The sequence below is a fragment of the Symphalangus syndactylus genome, chromosome 17, assembly GCF_028878055.3.
Source record: "Symphalangus syndactylus isolate Jambi chromosome 17, NHGRI_mSymSyn1-v2.1_pri, whole genome shotgun sequence".
NCBI classification, from domain to species: Eukaryota; Metazoa; Chordata; class Mammalia; order Primates; family Hylobatidae; genus Symphalangus; species Symphalangus syndactylus.
This window is the reverse complement of record NC_072439.2, coordinates 12,718,778-12,741,780: the sequence shown is the minus strand read 5'-3', so window position 1 is coordinate 12,741,780 and position 23,003 is coordinate 12,718,778. Positions and strand designations below refer to the sequence as shown.

The window sequence follows — 23,003 nt, the reverse complement described above, 5'->3', positions numbered from 1 at the left end:
CGGCTGCAAGGCCCTGGGGTTCAGCGTCACCCCCAATGGGCTGTGTGTCTTGAGGCGAGTCACTATCCCTCTCTGGGCATTGATCTGAATGCAGCGGAGGGCTAATCCACCACTTGCAAGGGTGTTGGAAGGATAGAGAGACTCTGAGTGGGGTGGTGGGGGCGGGGGGCTTTATAAACTGTGGAGGGCTGTACTCTGGCGCCATGGATACAAACGCCTCATTCTTTCTCCTTCTTTCTCTTTATCTCATTCCCAATCTGCCAGTGGAGAGAGCCCCAAGCAGGGTAAGTGAGTGGCATCCTGGGACTCTCTTTATATTCTTGGGAGGCCGACACTGGTTCTGAGCTGATGGGGGCCTCAGAATGAGACCTGGGCTGAGCATGGTGGCTCACGCCTTTGATCCCAGCACGTTGGTAGGCAGAGGTAGGAGAATCATTTGAGGCCAGGAGTTTGAGACCAGCCCGAGCAACATGGCAAAACCCCGTCTCTACAGAAAAATACAAAAAGTTACTGGGTGTGGCGGTCCATGCCTGTTGTGTCAGCTACTCGGGAGGCTGAGGTGGGAGGATCGCTTGAGCCCAGAAGGCCAAGGCTGCAGGGAGCTGTGATCGTGCCACTGCACTCCAGCCTGGGTGACAGAGTAAGACCCTGTCTCAAAAAGAAAGAAAGAAAGAGAGAAAAAAATCCAGGCCAGGTGCGGACCTGTAATCCCAGCACTTTGGGAGGCCAAGGTGGGCAGATCACTTGAGGCCAGGAGTTCAAAACCAGCCTGGCCAACATGGCAAAACCCCGTCTCTACTAAAAATTCAAAAATTGGCCGAATGGGGTGGCGGGTGCCTGTGATCCCAGCTACTCGGGAGGCCAAGGCAGGAGAATCACTTGGACCTGGGAGACAGAGGTTGCAGTGAGCTGAGATTGCACCACCGCATTCCAGCTTGTGCGACAGTGTGAGACTCTGTCTCAAAAAACAAACAGCAATTGGCCGGGCGCGGTGGCTCACGCTTGTAATCCCAGCACTTTGGGAGGCCGAGGCGGGTGGATCATGAGGTCAGGAGATCGAGACCACAGTGAAACCCCATCTCTACTAAAAACACAAAAAATTAGCCGGGCGTGGTGGCGGGCGCCTGTAGTCCCAGCTACTCCGAGAGGCTGAGGCAAGAGAATGGCATGAACCTGGGAGGCGGAGCTTACAGTGAGCCAAGACTGCGCCACTGCACTCCAGCCTGGGCGACAGAGCAAGACTCCGTCTCAAAAAAAAAAAAAACCAGCAACAACAACAACAAAAAACAAGATCCATAGCCCAGTTTTCTGAAGCCTTTCTGTGTGGGAGATGCCCGCAAGGCTGTAGTGTTTAAAATTTTCAGTCGTGGCCGGGCGCAGTGGCTCACACCTATAATCTCAGCACTTTGGGAGGCCAAGGCAGGTGGATCACTTGAGGTCAGGAGTTCGAGACCAGCCTGGCCAACATGGCGAAACCACGTCTCTACTAAAAATACAAAATTAGCTGGGCGAGGTGGCGGGCGCCTGTAGTCCCAGCTACTCGGGAGGCTGAGGCAGAAGAATGGCGTGAACCCGGGAGGCGGAGGTTGCAGTGAGCCGAGATTGCGCCACTGCACTCCAGCCTGGGCGACAGAGCGAGACTCTATCTCAAAAGAAAAAAAAAATTTCATCCTCCAGCTTTTTTCGGGTAATTAAATAAATGGATGCATGACCTTGGACCCTTCTTCCCATCCTCACTTTCGTTTGTGTAGCCATCATCCTTTCAGCAATATCTGTAGGTGCCCAACAGAAATGTCATGTGAGCTGTGTCTGTTTTTCATAAAATGGTTTAATTTTTTTTTTTGAGACTGAGTCTCGCCCTGTCGCCCAGGCTGGAGTGCAGTGGTGCGATCTCGACTCATTGCAAGCTCTGCCTCCTGGGTTCAAGTGATTCTCCTGCCTCAGTCTCCTAAGTAGCTGGGACTACAAGCGCCTGCCACCATGCCCGGCTAATTTTTTTTTTTTTTTTTTTTTGTATTTTTAGTAGAGACGGGGTTTCACCGTGTTAGCCAGGATGGTCTCGATCTCCTGACCTTGTGATCTGCCCACCCCAGCCTCCCAAAGTGCTGGGATTACAGGCGTGAGCCACTGCGCCCGACCAAAATGGTTTAATTTTGAAATAATTATAGATGTCAGAGAGGTTGCAGAAGAAGTAAGGCGCTGGTTGCGGTGGCTCATGCCTGTAATCCCAGCACTTTGGGAGGCCGAGGCAGGTGGATCACCTGAGGTCAGGAGTTTGAGACAGGCCTGGCCAACATGGCAAAACCCTGTCTCTACTAAAAATACAAAAATTAGCTGGGCATGGTGATGGGCCCCTGTAATCCCAGCTACTGGGGAGGCTGAGGCAAGAGAATCGCTTGAACCCGGGAGGCGGGGCTCTCAGTGGGCCGAGATGGCTCCCCTGCACTCCAGCCTGGGCAACAGAGCAAGACTCCGTCAAAAACAAAACAAAACAGAAGAGAAAACCGAACCTTAGCACTGAGTCAGCCCTTGGAAGCTCCCATTTCCCAGATGGGAAGCTTGAGGCCCAGACCCTAATAATGGTGGGGGACCCTCAGTCTCGGCTGGATCACAGTGCAATCTAGGAGCCCGGGGTCCTGACCCTGTCTCCCCCGGCCTTTGTCTCTCCTCAGAGTGCATCTCCCTCGCCCCCTGACAGTCTCCTGGAGGAGGAGCGACCGAGTGGCCCTGGTGGTGGTGGGAAGCAGAGAGCAGATGAGAAGGAGCTGTCAGGACCTTATGTGAGTGGGGGCAGGTGCAGGACTGGGGTGGGCATGCATGGCCCAGACCAGCCTGGCCCCTCAGAGCCTTCTAGAGCCCAGCTCTGGCCATGATTCTCTCACTCCAGAGCCTGCCATAGCTCCCTACTACTCAGAGTACTGACCAGTCAGAGGAGATCCTGTAAGGCAAGACTTAACTCCAATTGCTTGAAGTCTCTGCAGCCTCCTGGCCGTACAGCCATTTTCCCACCCTCTAGCTCTTGCTCCAGCTGTTTTCTTTCCCTAGAACACTCGTTTTAGAAACCCGTTTTTCTGTCAAGAAACAAAGTGCCACCTCCTACAGGAAGCCTTCCCTGACCACCTCCTACAGGCTGGGACCTCCTCTCATTGCCAGACGGCTGCACACTTGTAGTTTCCAACTCTAGCATCCCAGGAGCCAGGCTGAATGTGGGGAATGGGGCTGTGGCCAGCTGGGGAGCCCCTTCTCCCACCTACAGGGGCAGCTGCCACTTGATCCCCGGAGACTGGCAGGCTCAGTGTGGGCCAATATTGCTGTTTCTCAGAGAAGCCTTAAATCTTCCTTTTTACCTAATAGCTTTTTTTTTTTTTTTGGCAATGAATTTTATTTATTTATTTATTGAGGCGGAGTCTCGTTCTGTCGCCCAGTCTGGAGTGCAATGGCACGATCTCGGCTCACTGCACCCTCCGCCTCCCGCATTCAAGCGATTCTCCTGCCTCAGCCTACCCAGTAGCTGGGACTACAGGCACACGCCACCACACCTGGCTAATTTTTGTATTTTTAGTAGAGATCGGATTTCACCGTGTTGGCCAGGCTGGTCTCAAACTCCTGACCACAGGTGATCCACCTGCCTTGGTCTCCCAAAGTGCCAGGATTACAGGCATGAGCCACTGCACGCGGACACAACAAATTTTCATTTAAAGAAGAAAACTGGGCATGGGAGGGGAGTCTAGGAGGACCCACCCACTGGGCGGATTTTGTTTTCCAAGCTGCGACCTTTTTTCTTACTTTCGTTTCCAGCCCACCCAGAGGTTGCCCTCAAGCCCAACATGTCAGTGGTGTCCCATCCCACCCCGCTCCCTGCCACGGTACCCAGGATAGTGTTGTCTGCATCAGTGAATAGAGTTGGAGCTTGGTCTTTCTTCCCAGGCAATGGGGAGCCATAGAGGGTTGCAGAGCAGAGGTGGGGATAGGTCTTAGGAAAATCTGTCTGGGGCCAGCTTGGAGGGTTGCCTGGAGGGGCAAGGCTGGAGGCCAGGAGCCCCAGGAAGGGATTGGGAGGGGATGAGGTCTGTCCTAGGGCTGTGGGATAGTGGGTGGAAATGGCCAGAGAGATGGGTGAGAGACATGCCTGAGAGACTGCTTGGCTTTGTGGGGTGAGATTGAGGAAGGCGGTAAGGATGATTGCTGGTCTCTGGCTCTCCCCTCACTATGCAGAGGGGTAAACTGAGGCCTGAGAGGGCCAGGAGTCACACAGGGCACTCATGTAGTCCACATCCTTCAACGTCCTCTCCACAAGGTGCCCACCTGCCCCGCCTCCCCCCGTCTTTCCCAGATGTGGGCACGTGCAGCCTTCCCTTCTGCTCTGAGCAAACGGGCACAGTGGTCTGAGAATCCCAGTCATGCCCCGGGGCTGGCTGGGCTCATGCCCCCAACTCCTGCAGAGCAGATAGGGGGCACGGAGGCAGGGGCATGACCACGATGAGCTCTCTCCCCCGTCTGCCCCCAGGAAAGCGATGAAGACAAGAGTGACTACAATCTGGTGGTGGACGAGGTGAGTCTGGGGGTCCAACCTCTTCCCCTACTCTGGGCACAGAGCAAGGGGTGGGTTTTCTGGAATGGGAGGACCCAGAGGTAGTGGGGATCCTGCTTCCCCACTCTGTGGGACAGCTGGGATGGGGCCAGGAAGCGTCGGGGACTCCAGGACACTTCTGGCCGACTTCCTCTCCTTGCACAGGGAGTGACTTCAAGCCCGGGCTCACTGAGTGATTTGTGGGCAGTGACACCCCCTTCCCTGGCCTCACTTTTCCCCATCTGTTCAATGGGAAAATAAAACCAAGCCCTTATATAGTCCTTGCTATGGGTGCTTATGGAGTAGAGCCTATCATTAAACCCATTTTACAGGCCAGGCGTGGTGGCTCACACCTGTAATCCCAGCACTTTGGGAGGCCGAAGCAGATGGATCACTTGAGGTCAGGAGTTTGAGACCAGCCTGACCAACATGGTGAAACCTTGTCTCTACGAAAAATACAAAAAAAATCAGCTGGATGTGTTTGCTTGAACCCAGGAGGCGGAGGTTGCAGTGAGCCACTGTACTCCAGCCTGGGTGATGGAGCGAGACTCAAAAAAAAAAAAAAAATAATAAATACATTTTACAGACGAGTAAACTGAGGCAGCAGGAGGTTTCATAATCTTCCCATGGTGGGTCATGGGTACCCATTCTAGAGATTGGGGTGCGAGTCGGGGGTAGGATAGAGAGGGACTCTTCTTTCCATTTCAACTCCGCTCAACGTCACCTCCTCGAACCCAGGACCAACCCTCAGAGCCCCCCAGCCCGGCTACCACCCCCTGCGGAAAGGTACCCATCTGCGTTCCTGCCCGTCGGGACCTGGTGGACAGTCCGGCCTCCTTGGCTTCTAGCCTTGGCTCACCGCTCCCTAGAGCCAAGGAGCTCATCCTGGTAAGGAGGAGGGGAGGGCCCTGAAGCTCACGTTATTCATCCTGGGGGCCTGGAAACAGACACTACCCCAGACGCAGAGGGCAGTGACGAGAAATCAGCCAGGCTGGCGTTGTGCACCCTCTCTTGTGTTTTTTTTTTTTTTTTTTTTAACCTCCTGCTTGGACTGACTTTGCTGAACCTCAGTAAATATTAAAAGGCAACTTTGTAAAGAAGCTTTGTAGATAAATTTTAAAAGGCAATTCACTACCTTACATGGAAAGCAGGTCTCTCTCTTGCAATCAATAGGAAATCCCATGGAAATAAACATAGTGAAAGCCCAGCCCCCTAGGCTGGACCTAGGCCTGCATGTGTTGAGCCCTTCCAGAGGCGCTTAGAGACACACCGGCCGCAAGCTGAGATGTTGTCCCCGGAAGGAAAGATAATTAATATAGGAACAACTTTCCAGGTGGACCTCCTGGAGTTTAATGCCAGGCATGTGAGCCATCTAAAAGCACCCCCAGGGCATTCGAAATTCAGCTCCTTTTGCTGCTCCCCTCACCCTAAATCTTCTCCAGACCCCTCCCCTGCACTTACCAGGGGAGAGTATGTCGGTTTCTAGGCCTCCCCTCCCGGTTTCAAGGCCTCCCCTCCTGGCAGGTTACCATGGCAACCGCCAGAGGTTGGGGCTCCCATTCCATCTTAAGTGCCCTCCTCCCACTGCGGGAAAAGCTCACCAGGGGATGGGGCAGCTCCGTCGTATTGGAGGAGCCCTCAGGGGTCCTCCCTGACCCCACAGTTGTCCCATCCACCCTCTCGCGGGTGCCGGTGCTGCGCGGCTGTCACCGTTTGTGCGATAGTGTCATGGGAAGCCGAGACAGACGCAAGACAAGGATGCAAAGTTTCTTGGGAGGCAGGGGAGGTGATGACATGAAGCAGAGATAACAGAGCCTGCCCCTAGATGGAGGTCCAGCTGCTGCTTTCCTCAGAGCTTCTGCTTCCCAGAGCTGGGGAGGGACAGCTCTGGGTGACACCTCCCTCTCTTGGGGGGGCACAAGGAGGATGGCACTGTGTGCTAGGCGCTCTTCCTTCACCTGGGAATATGCCGCTGTGGGGTCTGCCTCTCCGCGAGCCCATCCCGCAGTTTCTAATTCCTTGTCGTTCAAGAATCTCAACAGTGGCTGGGTGCTGTGGCTCATCCCTGTCATCCCAGGGCTTTGGGAGGCCAAGGCAGGACCATCACTCCACAGCAGGAGTTGGAGACTAGCCTGGGCAACATAGACCTTGTCTGTATGAAGAATTTAAAAAGTTAGCTGGGCATGGAGTCGTGTGCCTGTAGTGCCAGCTACTTGGGAGGCTGAGTCGGGAGGATCACTTGAGCGTGAGAGGTTGAGGCTGCTGTGAGCTATGATCATGCCTTTTGTTTGTTTGTTTTTCGTTTTGGAGATGGAGTCTCACTCTGTCACCCAGGCTGGAGTGCAGTGGCCCGATCTCGGCTCACTGCAACCACTGCCTCCCGGGTTCAAGAGATTCTCCTGCCTCTGGCTAGGCGTGGTGGCTCAAGCCTGTAATCCTAGCACTTTGGGAGGCAGAGGTGGGCGGATCACGAGGGCAGGAGTTCGAGACCATCCTGGCCAACATAGTGAAACTCTGTCTCTACTAAAAAAAAAAAATACAAAAAAATTAGCCGGGCGTGGTGGCGGGCGCCTGTAGTCCCAGCTACTCGGGAGGCTGAGGCAGGAGAATGGCGTGAACCCGGGAGGCGGAGCTTGCAGTGAGCCAAGATGGTGCCACTGCACTCCAGCCTGGGGGACAGAGCCAGACTCTGTCTCAAAAAAAAAAAAAAAAGAGATTTCTCCTGCCTCAGCCTCCTGGGTAGTGGGTAGCTGGGACTACAGGCGCGTGCCACCACACCAGGCTAATTTTTTGTATTTTTAGTAGAGATGGGGTTTCACCGTGTTAGCCAGGATGGTCTAGATCTCTTGATCTCAGGTGATCCGCCCGCCTTGGCCTCCCAAAGTGCTGGGATTACAGGCATGCGCCACCACGTCCAGCTAATTTTGTATTTTTAGTAGAGACAGGGTTTCACCATGTTCGCCAGGCTGGCCTCAAACTCCTGACCTCAAGTGATCCACCGGCCTCGGCCTCCCAAAGTACTGGGATTACAGGCGTGAGCCACCATGCCTGGCCTGTTGTTGTTGTTTTGAGACAGTCTTTTTTCTTTTTTTTTTTTTTGAGACGGAGTCTCGCTGTGTCTCCCAGGCTGGAGTGTAGTGGCATGATGTCGGCTCACTGCAAGCTCCGTCTCCCTGGTTCATGCCATTCTCCTGCCTCAGCCTCCCAAGTAGCTGGGATCACAGGCACCTGCCACCACCCCTGGCTAATCTTTTTTTGTATTTTTAGTAGAGATGGGGTTTTACCATGTTGGCCAGGCTGGTTTCTAACTCCTGGCCTCAGGTGATCCGCGTGCCTGGGCCTCCCAAAGTGCTGGGATTACAGGCATGAGACCGCGACTGCCTCCTCCCCCACCCCCCAGTTTCTGATCAGATTGTTGGGCCACAAGACACCAGGTGCCTGGTGGCGTTCAGTCCTGTCCTTTCTCTGCAGAATGACCTTCCCGCCAGCACTCCTGCCTCCAAGTCCTGTGACTCCTCCCCGCCCCAGGACGCGTCCACCCCCGGGCCCAGCTCAGCCAGTCACCTCTGCCAGCTCGCTGCCAAGCCAGCGCCTTCCACGGACAGCATTGGTGAGCACCTTGCCTGTTGATGCCTGTCCAGAGCAGACCTCATCTCTGGGGAGATCTAGGAAAAGGGGCTGGAGAGGCAGAAGGCTGGGATTCCAGGCTTGGTGTTCATTGCCTTGGCCCTTTCTGTGACTTCAAGTTAGATGCTGCCTCCCTCTGGGCAGTTCCTCATTGTCTCAGCTCGGCAGGTATGGAAACTGACGCCTGGAGAGTGGAAGTGGCTTAGTCAGGGGTTTCAGCCTAGTGCACTGGAAAGACAGTCTTCGGGGCCAGACAGGCTTGGGTTTCAGACCAGGCTTGGGCATTCACCAGCTGGGTGACCTTGGGCAAGTGACCCAACCTCTCTGAGCCTCAGTTTCCCCATCAGTAATCTGGGGAATGACAGTGCTCATCTTTTCTGCCTTATGGTCAGGCCCTGGGCTGGTTCTGGGGCCCCTGAAAGAAGCTGGCCTTGAAACCTGCCCTCAAGGAACTCCCAGGTGGCACAAAGGGACGAGACCCAGACCCCAAAACTCACAGCCCTGTATAGTCAGGGCTGGTACCAAGCTAGGTACCCAAGATGGGCAAGGCTGGAGATTGGCAATGGGGAGGCTCAAGGATGTTTCTGAGGCTGGGCGCGGTGGCTCACGCCTGTAATCCCAGCACTTTGGGAGGCTGAGGCAGGCGGATCACGAGGTCAGGGGATCGAGACCATCCTGGCTAACACGGTGAAACCCCGTCTCTACTAAAAATACCAAAAAATTAGCCGGGCATGGTGGCGGGCACCTGTAGTCCCAGCTACTCGGGAGGCTGAGGCAGGAGAATGGCATGAACCTATGAGGCAGAGCTTGCAGTGAGCCAAGATCGCGCCACTGCACTCCAGCCTGGGCGATAGAGCAAGACTCTGTCTCAAAAAAAAAAAAAAAAAAAAAAAAAAAAAAAGGTTGTTTCTGAGATGTTAATGGACATTGGGCCTGGGTTTTTTTGCTTTTTCTTTTTTTTCTTTTGAGACAGAGTTTCACTCTTGTTGCCCAGGCTGGAGTGCAATGGCACGATCTCAGCTCACTGCAACCTCCCGCTCCCGGGTTCAAGCAATTCTCCTACCCTAGCCTCCTGAGTAGCTGGAATTACAGGCATGCGCCAACACGCCTGGCTAATTTTTGTATTTTTAGTAGAGACCAGGTTTCACCATGTTGGTCAGGCTGGTCTTGAACTCCTGACCTCAGGTGATCCGCCCACCTTGGCCTCCCAAAGTGCTGGGATTACAGGTGTGAGCCGCCGTGCTTGGCAGGCCTGGGTTTTGAAGGATGGATGGGAGTTTGCCAATTAAAAGAAAGAGAATGGCCATAGTCCTAGCTACTCAGGAGGTTGAGGCAGCAGAATTGCTTGAACCCAGGAGGCAGCGGTTTCAGTGAGCCGAGATCGTGCCACTGAACTCCAGCCTGGCAACAGAGCAAGATTCCATCTCAAAAAAAAAAAAAAAAAAGAGGCTGGGCATGGTGGCTCACGCCTGTAATCCCAGCACTTTGGGAGGCTGAGGCTGGCGGACCATGAGGTCAGAAGATTGAGACCATCCTGGCTAACACAGTGAAACCCCGTCTCTACTAAAAATACGAAAAAATTAGCCGGGCGTGGTGGCGGGTGCCTGTAGTCCCAGCTACTTGGGAGGCTGAGGCAGGAGAATGATGTGAACCCAGGAGGCGGAGCTTGCAGTGAGCCGAGATCATGCCATTGCACTCCAGACTGGGCGACAGAGCGAGACTCTGTCTCAAAAAAAAAAAAAAAAAAAAAAAAATCGTGTCCACCGGAGGAATGATAGTGCAGAGGTCTGGAGGTGTCCCAGGCTATGGCCAATGTGGGACCAGCACATGGAAACTCTGAATGAAAGGCCAGGGAGCTCCCAAGGCAGTGGGAGGCGGGATCTGGGTCCAAGGCCTCAAAACCTGTCCCCGACTCTTCCATCTCAGCCCTGAGGAGCCCCCTGACTCTGTCCAGTCCCTTCACCACGTCCTTCAGCCTGGGCTCCCACAGCACCCTCAACGGAGACCTCTCCGTGCCCAGCTCCTACGTCAGCCTCCACCTGTCCCCCCAGGTCAGCAGCTCTGTGGTGTACGGACGCTCCCCGATGGTGAGTCCTTGGGTGGGGGCAGGAGGTGTCAGCAGGGCCCGGGGGCTGGGGACCGGGAGGAGAAACCAACTACACAAGGAGAGACAAGGGAGTGCAGAAAGGGAAGGCAGCCCTGGCTCAACATGGGAAGACGATCAGGGGGTCTCAGTAGTCCCACAAGCTTAATACAAAGCAGGACTTGTGATTGTGGAAAAATGGAACGGTGATTAAGCTGCATGAAAAGGGGCAGTAGAAGGCCGGGCGCGGTGGCTCATGCCTGTAATCCCAGCACTTTGGGAGGCCGAGGCGGGCGGATCACGAGGTCAGGAGATCGAGACCACCCTAGCTAACACGGTGAAACCCCGTCTCCACTAAAAATACAAAAAATTAGCCGGGCGAGGTGGCGGGCGCCTGTAGTCCCAGCTACTCGGGAGGCTGAGGCAGGAGAATGGAGTGAACCCCGAGGGGCGGAGCCTGCAGTGAGCCGAGATCGCGCCACTGCACTCCAGCCTGGGCGACAGCGAGACTCTGTCTCAAAAAAAAAAAAAAAAAAAAAAAAAAAGAAAAGGGGCAGTAGGGCCCCTTGGCCTCGGGACGCTGTTTACAAAAAGAGGCAGTGGACCAGATTTGTCCCGGGGGGCTGGAGTTTGGAGACCCCTGTCCTAGAGCCAGTCTGGGCATTGGATGGAGAACCCTTCAGGATCCTTGGAACCCTGGAGTTCTAGGATTTCCTGGACAGAGATTTTGGGGTTGGTGCACTCAAGTGAAAACCTCAGCCCTCCCATCTGTAGTGTGACAGGCAGAGAGAAGGCATCTCTGCTTCCTTGGGGAGGGGCTGATAAACAGAGAGGGGAATGGCAGGTGGGCATGGGGTGGCACAGAGGTGGATTGGAGTCACCTGCCTCACTGACATCCCCTCTGGCATTCTGACAGATGGCATTTGAGTCTCATCCCCATCTCCGAGGGTCATCCGTCTCTTCCTCCCTACCCAGCATCCCTGGGGGAAAGCCGTGAGTACCAGGGTAGGGATCCCTGCCTGGGGACCCGGGCCAGCCCCCTGCCTCCTCTGAGGTCTTACCCTGTGTGGTTGGGGTCTCCCTGCTTCCCTTCTAGGAAGTCTCTTGTGTGGGCTGGGCACAGTGGTTCACTCCTGTAATCCCAGCACTTTGGAAAGCTGAGGCAGGTGGATCACTTGAGGTCAGGAGTTTAAGACCAGCCTGGCCAACATGGCAAAACCCTGTCTCTACTAAAAATATACAAATTAGCTGGACGTGGTGGCAGGCACCTGTAATCCTAGCTACTCAGGAGGCTGAGGCAAGAGAATCACTTGAACCCGGGAGGTGGAGGTTGCAGTGAGCTGAGACTGTGCCATTGCACTCCAGCCTAGGCGACAGAGTGAGACTCAGTCTCGGAAAAAAAAAAAAAAAAAAAAAGGAAAGAAAAAAAGAAAGTCTCTTGTGTAAGCTACTCAGAGTTCCACTGGCTTTCCATAGAAGTAGACTCTGACCCCCCAGGGGACACTGGACGATGTCGGGGGACACGTGTGGTTGTCACAGCTGGGGGAGGAGACGTCCCTGGCCTGGAGTGTGGAGGCCGGGGATGCTGCTTAGCACCCTGCATCGTCCAGGACGGCTCCGCCAGAGGAGATCAGGCCCCAGTGTCCACAGAATTTTCTGCAGTGATGGAAGTTCTAGACCCACTGCTGGCCAACCCGGTCGCCACCAGCTGGGTGTGGCTTTCAGTACTTGAAATGTGACCAGTGCAACTGAGGAGCTGAAAATTTTTGTTTTGTTTTGTTTTCTGAGATGAAGTTTCGCTCTGTCCCCCAGGCTGGAGTACAGTGGTGAGATCTCAGCTCACTGCAACCTCCATCTCCCGGGTTCAAGCGATTCTCCTGCTCTAGCCTCCTGAGTAGCTGGGATTACAGGCGCGCAGCACCGCCGACTAATTTTTGTATTTTTAGTAGAGACAGGGTTTCACCATGTTGGCCAGGCTAGTTTTGAACTCCTGACCTCAAATGATCCACCCACCTCGGTCTCTCAACGTGCTGGGATGCCAGGTGTGAGCCACCGTGCGGGTCTGAAAATGTTTATTTAATTTTAGTTCGTTTAAGTGTTTCAATCGGTCACAGGTGGCCAGGGCTCCTAGGACAGCACCCTCTAGCTGGTCTGGAACACTCAAGGTGTCTTTGTGGGTCCTCGGTTGAATGAACATTTATTAAGCGCTTGTTTACCATGTGCCACACCACGACCTAGACTCCCTGTGTATTTGTGCCACCCGCTGACTGTCCCGTATCACCTTTGACCATGTTGTCCTGCCTTTTTCCTAAATCAGAGGCCGAGCACCATGGCTTACTCCTGTAATCCCAGTGCTTTGGGAGGCCAAGGCGGGAGGATCATTTGAAGCCAGGAGTTTGAGACCAGCCTGGGCAACATAGCAAGACCCCATCTCTACAAAATAATAACAGAGAAAATTACTCTAAAAAATGCATCAGAGGCCGGGCCCGGTGGCTCACACCTGTAATCCCAGCATTTTGGGAGGCCGAGGTGGGCAGATCATTTGAGGTCAGGAGTTTGAGACCAGCCTGACCAACATGGTGAAACCCCGTCTCTACTAAAAATACAAAAAAATTAGCCAGGCGTGGTGGCGGGCGCCTGTAATCCCAGCTCCTTGGGAGGCTGAGGCAGGAGAATCGCTTGAACCCGGGAAGCAGAGTTTGCAGTGAGCCCAGATCATGCCACTGCCCTCCAGCCTGGGTGACAGAGCGGGACTCCATCTCAAAAAACAAAAAAACGCATCAGGCTGGGCATGGTGGCTCACGCCTATAATCCTAGCACTTTGGGAGGCCGAGGCGGGCAGATCACTTGAGGTTAGGAGTTCAAAACCAGCCTGGCCAATATGGTGAAACCCCGTCTCTACTAAAAATACAAAAAACTTAGCCGGGCGTGGTGGTGCATGCCTGCAATCTCAGCTACTGGGGAGCCTGAGGCAAGAGAATCGCTTGAACCCAGGAGGCAGAGGTTGCAGTGAGCCAAGATCGGGCCACTGCACTCCAGCCTGGGCGACACAGCGAGACTCCCTCTCAAAAAACAAAACAAAAAATAAAACATCAGAGGGTGCCAGGCAGGACAAAGGCGTCTCCCTGCCCTCCCAGGTGCGGGTGCGGGGGCGTGGTGCCCAGGGCTGGGTCATGCCCCGTCTTTCTCTCCAGGGCCTACTCCTTCCACGTATCTGCGGATGGGCAGATGCAGCCGGTGCCCTTCCCGTCGGACGCACTGGTAGGCGCGGGCATCCCGCGGCACGCCCGGCAGCTGCACACGCTGGCACACGGCGAGGTGGTCTGCGCGGTCACCATCAGCGGCTCCACGCAGCACGTGTACACAGGCGGCAAAGGCTGTGTGAAGGTGTGGGACGTGGGCCAGCCTGGGGCCAAGACGCCTGTGGCCCAGCTCGACTGCCTGGTGAGGGCTGGGTGGGACAGTGGGCGGGAGTCACCGGTGAGGGGTGGAGCTTATGTTCAAATGGGCGGTGTTTGCAGGCTGGCCGTGGGTGGGGCTACAGGTGAAGGGCGGAGCTCGTAGTCACATGGGACAAGGCTTGCAGGCCAAAGGGGTGGGGCTCATTGGCCAATCAGAATTGGACTTGCAAGACAATCAGGACAGGGTTTGCAGGCCAACTATGGGTGGGGCTTATAGGTAAAGGATGGAGCTTATAGTCAGATGGGGGGCAGTGTTTGCAGGTCAAAGGGGCGGGGCTCACCAGCCAATCAGGGTAGGGCTTGCAGGCTAATCAGGATGAGGCTACATTGGGCTCCAGAGACCCCCACATTGAGCTAGGCTTCTAGAGACCTCACCTGGGACCAACCCCCAGCCCCTGCTTCTCTCCCTAACCCCAGAACCGAGACAACTACATTCGCTCCTGCAAGTTGCTGCCGGACGGCCGGAGTCTGATCGTGGGCGGTGAGGCCAGCACCTTGTCCATTTGGGACCTGGCGGCGCCCACCCCCCGTATCAAGGCCGAGCTGACCTCCTCAGCCCCAGCCTGCTACGCCCTGGCCGTCAGCCCCGACGCCAAGGTTTGCTTCTCCTGCTGCAGCGATGGCAACATCGTGGTCTGGGACCTGCATAATCAGACTATGGTCAGGTGGGTGGCGGGTGCGCTTGGATCTTGGGCAAGCCCCCGGCTGCTCTCGGTGCAGGGGGAGTGGAGGAGTGTGACCTGGGAGGATGCTGGGGCAGCTCGAATTCCAGGATGGATGCCTGGGCCTTTCCTCCTCCAGGCAGTTCCAGGGCCACACGGACGGCGCCAGCTGCATTGATATCTCCGATTACGGCACTCGGCTCTGGACAGGGGGCCTGGACAACACGGTGCGCTGCTGGGACCTACGGGAGGGCCGCCAGCTGCAGCAGCATGACTTCAGCTCCCAGGTGCTGTTCGGTTCTGGCGGGAGGGGAATGGAAGCTCCAGGAATCCAGCGTCCCTTCCTCTCCTTGTGAGGTGCCCACTTCCAGAGGCAGGACAGGACTCCCATCTGCTGTGGTGTCCATCTTTCTTGTCCCCCAGACACATCCACAGGCTTCCCCTTTAACTCTCTAAAGACGTAGGGGAACACAAAAGAGCTGATTCATAGGAAGCTGTGGGGCTACTGAGACCCCCAGATCAACTTCCCCACCTGCTTTTGTCCAGCCATACCCTTATATGTGCCTTTCCTCGCGTAGCTGGGTTCTTCTCCTGGCCTTTAATCTCTGGACCCAGCTGAGAGTGCGGGACACACACTTCCCCACCAAGGAGTCGCCATGGGGGAGCTACTGGCCAGGAGGACAGAGTGGAGGTTGATGTAGGAGGAGCTGGGCATGGAGAGGTCCCCATTGAAGGTGGAGCCTAAGCTGAAGGACATGGTGAACAGGCGGGACAGAGCTGGGGGCTCCTCAGGGCTGAACAAAGAGAGTGAATCTTCAGGCACTGTGACCCCAGATCCTGCCTCTCACTGCTTTGGGGGCAGCTGTGAGCTCCTTGTTGTCATTCAGGGTTTCCATGGGCTGTTCTCATGCACACCATACTCTGGGACAGCTCTGAGACCTCTGCACATTTGTTCCCTGTGGCTGAAATGCCTTTCTCTTCTTTCTGTAATTAGCAAACTCCTACTCATCCCTCAAGACCCATCTCATTTGCCCCTCCTCTTTGAAACCTAAGAGGAGCTAACTCCTAACTCCCAAGCTCCTCCTCCTTTCTTTTTTTTTTTTGAGATAGGGATGCAATGTTGTGATCTCAGCTCACTGCTACCTCCGCCTCCGAGGTTCAAATGATTCTCGTGCCTCAGCCACCTGAGCAGCTGGGACTACAGGCATGCACCACCATGCCCGGCTAATTTTTGTCTTTGTTGGTAGAGACAGGGTTTCACTGTGTTGTCCAGGCTGGTCTTGGACTATAGGCTCAGTGACTGATGCCTGTAATCGCAGCACTTGGGGAGGCTGAGGTGGGTGGATCACTTGAGGTTGGGAATTCGAGACCAGCCTGACCAATATGGAGAAACTCCGTCTCTACTGAAAATACAAAATTAGCTGGGCGTGCTGGTGCATGCCTGTAATCCCAGCTGCTTGGGAGGCTGAGGCAAGAGAATCACTTGAACCTGGGAGGCAGAGGTTGCAGTGAGCTGAGATCATGCCATTGCACTCCAGCCTGGGCAAGAAGAGCGAAACTCTGTCTCAAAAATAATAAAAATAATAAAAATAAAAATAATAAAAATAATAATAATAAAACTGAAAAGCAGTATTGCAAATGGGGAACGTTCCAGCCCAGGCTCAGTGGTTGACGCCTGTAATCCCAGAACTTTGGGAGGCTGAGGCAGGAGGATTGCTTGAGCCTAGGAGATTGAGATCAGCCTGGGCAACATAGCGAGACCTTGTCCCTACAAAAAAACATTAAAAATAAGGCACGGTGGGCTAGGCGCCGTGGCTCATGCCTGTAATCCTAGCACTTTGGGAGGCCAAGGTGGGCGGATCACGAGGTCAGGAGATCGAGACCATCCTGGTTAATACGGTCAAACCCTGTCTCCACTAAAAATACAAAAAACTAACCGGGTGTGGTGGCGGGCGTGTGTAGTCCCAGCTACTCGGGAGGCTGAGGCAGGAGAATGGCATGAACCCGGGAGGCAGAGCTTGCAGTGAGCCAAGATCGCGCCACTGCACTCCAGCCTGGGTGAAACTGTGAGACTCCGTCTCAAAAAATAAATAAGGCACGGTGGCATGCACCTGTGATCCCAGCTACTTGTGAGGCTGAGGTGGGAGGTTCACTTGAGCCTGGGAGGAGGTTGAGGCTGCAGTGGGTCATGATCGCACCACTGCACGCCAGCCTAGGCGACAGAGTGAGACCCTGTCTCAAAAAAATAAAATGGGGAACATTTCAAGCTAAGAGTGAGAAGTTCTGTCTCCCAGGCCTGGTCAGTCCGTCTTATTTTTGTTTTTGTTTTTGAGACAGAGTCTTGCTCTGTCACCCAGGCTGGAGTGCAGTGGTGCAATCTCAGGTCACTGCAACCTCCACCTCCCAAGTTCAAGCGATTCTCCTGCCTCAGCCTCCTGAGTAGCTGGGATTACAGGTGCCTGCAATCACGCCCAGCTAATTTTTGCATTTTTAGTAGAGATGGGTTTTCGCCATGTTGGCCAGACTGGTCATGAACTCCTGACCTCAGACGATCCGCCTGCCTTGGCCTCCCAAAGTGCTGGGATTACAGGCCTGAGCCACAGAGCCCGGCCAAGGCCTGGTCTTTCATAGTCTTGCTCTGTGGCCTTGAGGGGACACTGCCTCAGCTTCCACCATCTGCTTAAGGGGCGTGATTGTCCTTGCCTGGCTGTTCCCTTCTCTGTCCCTCCTCCCTCCTCTCTCCCTCCTCCCTCCTCCCTCCTCTCTCCCTCCTCCCTCCTTTCTCCCTCCTCCCTCCTGTCTCCCTCCTCCCTCCTCTCTCCCTCCTCCCTCCTCCCTCCTCCCTCCTCTCTCCCTCCTCCCTCCTCCCTCCTCCCTCCTCTCTCCCTCCTCCCTCCTCTCTCCCTCCTCCCTGTGCTGTTGTGCACTCAGAGCAGATAATGGATGTGCGGCCCTAGGGTTCTGTGTAATTCTGATTAATATTAATGATTCAACATGCAGTTGTCTGCTGTGTTCCCAGTCCTGGGCCAGCTGCCTTTCTCTGGGGGGGAGGCTGAAGAGGGAGAATGTTGGACTCCACCCCCCAACCCCTGATGGTGCTGGGCACCCCCGAATATCCAAAGGGGCTCGTAGGCTGGACATGGTGGCTCACACCTGTAATCCCAGCACTTTGGGAGGCCGAGGCGGGCAGATCACTTGAGGTTAGTAGTTTGAGACCAGCCTGGCCAACATGGTGAAACTCCGTCTTTACTAAAAATACAAAAATTACTCGGGCGTACTAGCAGGCACCTGTAATTCCAGCTACTTGGGAGGCTGAGGCAGGAGAATCCCTTGAACCTGGGAGGCAGAGGCTGCAGTGAGCTGAGACTGCGACATTGCACTCCAGCCTGGGTGGACACAGTGAGACTCGTCTCAAAAAAAAAAAAAAAATTATCCAGCGTGATGGTGCGTGCCTGTAGTCCCAGCTTCTGGGGCTGAGGCAGGAGGATCTCTTGAACCCTGGAGGTCAAGGCTGCAATGAGCCATGATTGTGCCACTCCAGCCTGGGTGATGGAGTGAGACCCCGTCTCAACACAAAACGAAGGGGGGCTCGTGACCCCATCTCTTCCCTCTTTACCCCCAGATTTTCTCCCTGGGCCACTGCCCTAACCAGGACTGGCTGGCGGTCGGAATGGAGAGTAGCAACGTGGAGATCCTGCATGTCCGTAAGCCGGAGAAATACCAGCTGCACCTCCACGAGAGCTGCGTGCTGTCCCTGAAGTTTGCCTCCTGCGGTGTGTCTTCCGGGACGGGGTGGCACGCCCTCAAAACCCCAACAAAACCCAGGGTGCCTATTCAATCTGAATCTTAGATAAATAACAAATAATGTTATTTATATACTAAGTTTTATATACTCAAAAGCAAATCGTTAGTACAAGTATATCCCAAATGGTGTGTGGGATATACTTATACTAAAAACCAAATAATGAGGTATTTGGGATATACCTGTCCTAAAAATTATTGATGACTTATCTGAGATTCAAATTTAAGGCTGGGTGTGGTAGCTCACGCCTGTCATCCCAACACTTTGGGAGGCCAAGGCAGGCAGATCACCTGAGGTCAGGAGTTTGAGACCAGCCTGGTGAACGTGGTGAAACCCTGACTCTATTAAAAGTACAAAAATTAGCCGGGCATGGTGGCGGGCGCCTGTAACCCCAGCTACTTGGGAGGTTGAGGCAGGAGAATTGCTTGAACCCAGGAGGTGGAGGTTGCAGTGAGCCAAGATCATGCCACTGTACTCCAGCCTGGGAGACAAGAGTGAGACTCTATCTCAAAAAAAAAAAAAAAAAAAAAAAAAGAAAATAAATTTAAGCCAGGCACAGTAGCTGATGCATGTAGTTTCAGCTACTTGGGAGGCTGAGGCAGAAGGATCACCCAAGACCAGGAGTTCAAGACCAGCCTGGGCAACATAGCAAGACTTTCTGTACAAAAAAAAAATAAAGCAGCCTGGTATGGTGGGTCGCACCTGTAGTCCCAGCTACTAGGAAGGCTTGAGGCAGGAGGATTGCTTGAACCCAGGACTTTGAGGCTGTAGGGAGCTATGATCACATCACTGCCCTCCAGCCTGGGCAATACAGTGAGACCCTGTCTCTTAAAAAAAATCATTCGTTAGTGTAAGTATATCCTAAATAGTACATGGGATATCTTATACCAAAAAACAAACAAACAAACAAACAAACAAAAACCTGGGCTGGGCACAGTGGCTCACACCTGTAATCCCAGCACTTTAGGAGACCAAGGTGGGAGGATCACTTGAGGCCAGGAGTTTGAGACCAGCCTGGGCAGCATAGTGAGATCCCAACTCTACAAAAAATAATTTTTTTTGAGAGGAGTCTCACTGTGCTGCCCAGGCTGGAGTGCAGTGGCATGATCTCAGCTCACTGCAACCTCTGCGTCCTGGGTTCAAGCGATTCTCAAGCCTCAGCCTCCCCAGTAGCTGGAGTTACAGGTGCCTGCCACAATGCCCAGCTGATTTTTTGTATTTTTAATAGAGAAAGCGTTTTACCATTTTGGCCAGGCTGATCTCAAACTCCTGACCTCAAGTGACCTGGCTGCCTCGGCCTCCCAAAGTGCTGGGATTACAGGTGTGAGCCACCGCCCCCAGCAAAAAATAAAAATGTTAGGTGGGCATGGTGGTACACACCTGTGGTCCCAGCTACTTGGGAGGCTGGGTGGGAGGAGCGCTTGAGCCCAGGTGGTCGAGGCTGCAGTGAGCTATGATTGTACCATTGCACTCCAGCCTGGGTGACAGAGCAAGACCCTTTCTAGGAAAAAAAAAAAAAAAAGGAAAAGGGAGAGGCCAGACCCAGACCCAGCCTGCCCCACTTCCCCCTGCAGCCCTGGTCTCTCTTTAGTGCCCCCTCCTTGAACCTTGCTGCTCTCCTTCCCCAAGGACGGTGGTTTGTGAGCACTGGGAAGGACAACCTGCTCAACGCCTGGAGGACGCCGTACGGGGCCAGCATTTTCCAGGTACTCGGCGGTCTGGAGCCCCCACCCTTGCAGGGCCATGTGCCCGGGTATGCCAGGGTCAGACAGGGAGATTGCCCCTGTCCCCGTCCCCCAGGCCCCCCCGCCACCCGGACCCCTCCTCAGGCCCCTGCAAGCCTCCCCACCACCCAGGTACTAAAGCAGAGGTTGGAATTTCAGCCGGAGGCCTCGCCTCATCTGCCCGTAGCCTGTTGGTTTTTCTAAAATTTAGTTGCAGTAAAATGCACATAACATTATAAAATCTAAAATTTGCCGGCCAGGCGCGGTGGCTCATGCCTGTAATCCCAGCACTTTGGGAGGCCGAGGCGGGTGGATCACGAGGTCAGGAGATCGAGACCGTCCTGGCTAATATGGTGAAACCCCGTCTGTACTAAAAAAATACAAAAAAATTAGCCAGGCGTCGTGGCAGGCGCCTGTAGTCCCAGCTACTCGAGAGGCTGAGGCAGGAGAATGGCAGGAACCCGGGAGGTGGAGCTTGCAGTGAGCCGAGATTGCACCACTGCACTCCAGCCTGGGCGACAGAGCGAGACTCTGCCTCAAAAATAAATAAAAAAAAATAAATAAAATTTGCCATCTTTTTTTTTTTTTTTTGGAGACAGAGTCTTGCTCTGTCTCCCAGGCTGGAGTGCAGTGGCGCGATCTCAGCTTACTGCAAGCTCCACCTCCCGGGTCCAATTGATTCTCCTGCCTCAGCCTCCCGAGTAGCTGGGATTACAGGCATGTACCACCACGCCTGGCTAATTTTTGTATTTTCAGTAGAGATAGGGTTTCACCATGTTGTCTAGGCTGGTCTCAAACTCTTGACCTCAGATGATCTGCCCACCTTGGCCTCCCAAAGTGTTCAGATTACAGGTGTGAGCCACCGTGCCCAGCTGTTTTTTTTTTTTTGAGACGGAGTCTCGCTCTGTCACCCAGGCTGGAGTGCAGTGGCACAATCTCGGCTTACTGCAAGCTCCACCTCCTGGGTTCACACCATTCTCCTGCCTCAGCCTCTCGAGTAGCTGGGACTCCAGGCACCCGCCACCACACCTGGCTAATTTTTTGTATTTTTAGTAGAGATGGGGTTTCACTGTATTAGCCAGGATGGTCTTGATCTCCTGACCTCATGATCTGCCTACCTTGGACTCCCAAAGTGCTGGGATTACAGGCATGAGCCACCACGCCCGGCCTGTTTTTCAAATTTTATATCCCCATCAGCAGTGATTGAGGTTTTAAAATTCTCTGCATCCTCACCAACATTTATTATTGGCCATCTTTTTAATGATGCCCATCCTCGATGGTACAGTGTTTCTGTTGTTATTTGACATGGAGTCCTGTTCTGTCACCCAGCCTGGAGTGCAGTGGCACAATCTCAGCTCACTGCAGCCTCCACCTCCTGGGTTCAAGTGATTCTCCTCCCACAGCTTCTCAAGTAGCTGGCATTACATGTGCCCGCCACCATGCCTGGCTAAGTTTTCTATTTTTAGTAGAGATGGGGATTCCCCATGTTGGCCAGTCTGGTCTGGAACTCCTGACCTCAGGTGATCCACCTGCCTCAGCCTCCCGAAGTGCTGAGATTATGAATGTGAGCCACTGTGCCCGGCCCAGTTTTTTATATTTTTAAAGGGTTGTAAGAAAAAAATCCCAGAATATGTGACATAGACTTATTTAGACTTTAGGCAAAGCCTAAAATGTTTACCAGGCCCTTTGTGAAGTTTGCTGATCCCTGGTCTATGCCATGGCCTTGGCCCTCTGCTGTGCTGTGTGACATGCCTGGTGCACACCCACTCTGAGCTTCCAGAAAGGGCAGCACTTCAGTTCCATTTCTGTTGGTATTGAGGGAATGGAGGCCCTGCTCTGCCCATCAGACTTAGTTCCAAAGCACCTGTCTCTAGAAAACAAGTCGCTCGGCCATGCGTGGTGGCTCATGCTTGTAATCCCAGCGCTTTGGGAGGCCCAGGCAGTGGATCACCTGAGGTCAGGAGTTTGAGACCAGCCTGGCCAACAGTAGAAACCCAGTCTCTACTAAAAATACAAAAATTAGGCCGGGTGCAGTGACTCACGCCTGTAATCTCAACACTTTGGGAGACCAAGGCAGGCGGATCACCTGAGGTCAGGAGTTCAAAGCCAACCTGGCCAACATGGTGAAACCCCGCCTCTTCTAAAAATACAAAAATGAGCCAGGTGTGGTGGCACGCACCTGCAATCCCAGCTGCTTGGGAGTTCCAGACAGGAGGATTGCCTGAACCTGGGAGGCGGAGGTTGCAGTGAGCTGAGATCACACCATTGCACTCCAGCCTGGGCGAGAGTGAGACCCTGTCTCACACAAAAAATTATATGCACACACACACGCAAAAAAAAAAATTGGCCGGGCGTGGTGGCAGGCGCCTATAATCCCAGCTACTCGGGAGGCTGAGGCAGGAGAATGTCTTGAGCCCGGGAGGTGGAGGTTGCAGTGAGCTGAGATTGCGCCACTGCACTTTAGCCTGGGCTACAAGAACAAAACTCATCTCAAAAAAAAGCAAACTCATCACTCAGTAGGTGAGTCCTGACCTGTTCCCGACTCTGCCCCAGCCTTGCCCACACACCTATCTGTGGGGGCTATGCCTCACCACACCCATTTCTCTCCCCCTTCCCTTGGCAGTCCAAGGAGTCGTCCTCAGTCCTGAGTTGTGACATCTCCAGAAATAACAAATACATCGTGACAGGCTCGGGGGACAAGAAGGCCACCGTGTATGAGGTGGTTTACTGAGACATGACCCCCCTTCCTGTACCCGAAGTCCAGACTCCCAGGGGAATCAGCAGCCAGGACAGACATCCCAGCAGCCGCCTCCCAGCCCTGCCTAGAAACCGTTCATCCCATCTGCTCTCTGGCTGCTGCATGTGGGGGCCGATGGGCAGGGGACCTCGGTGGAAATAAAATGTACTTATCACATCCGCATTTCTCTCTTGGGCTGGGGAACCGGTGATCATTGCTCCTCTTGGGCACGGTTACTGGGAGTCAACCATGTCCTGGGGATGGGGTCATACGTAACGAGAATTCATTCTGCAGGATATTCAGAGGTGTCTGCCTGGTGTGTGAGAGCCACTCCGAG

The 23,003-nt window shown here is 54.1% G+C and overlaps 1 protein-coding gene across 3 annotated transcripts in view; it reads left to right on the top strand.

The window, feature by feature from the left end:
• TLE2 (TLE family member 2, transcriptional corepressor) overlaps positions 1-22,843 on the top strand; it is a 34,850-nt gene extending 12,007 nt beyond the window's left edge. For 2 of the 3 annotated variants that reach the window (XM_055247169.2, XM_055247166.2), the window contains exons 8-20: positions 265-284; positions 2,673-2,780; positions 4,508-4,552; positions 5,309-5,458; positions 8,042-8,180; positions 10,124-10,284; positions 11,197-11,273; positions 13,475-13,724; positions 14,159-14,406; positions 14,543-14,690; positions 18,026-18,176; positions 19,835-19,911; positions 22,553-22,843. In XM_055247169.2, coding sequence (XP_055103144.1) covers positions 265-284; positions 2,673-2,780; positions 4,508-4,552; positions 5,309-5,458; positions 8,042-8,180; positions 10,124-10,284; positions 11,197-11,273; positions 13,475-13,724; positions 14,159-14,406; positions 14,543-14,690; positions 18,026-18,176; positions 19,835-19,911; positions 22,553-22,660 — 1,682 coding nt within the window. In that variant the 3' untranslated portion in view covers positions 22,661-22,843. The remainder of the gene's footprint in view (positions 1-264; positions 285-2,672; positions 2,781-4,507; positions 4,553-5,308; positions 5,459-8,041; positions 8,181-10,123; positions 10,285-11,196; positions 11,274-13,474; positions 13,725-14,158; positions 14,407-14,542; positions 14,691-18,025; positions 18,177-19,834; positions 19,912-22,552) is intronic. The other variant, XM_055247170.2, reaches the window with a different exon arrangement.
• The last annotated feature ends 160 nt before the right edge of the window (positions 22,844-23,003 follow it).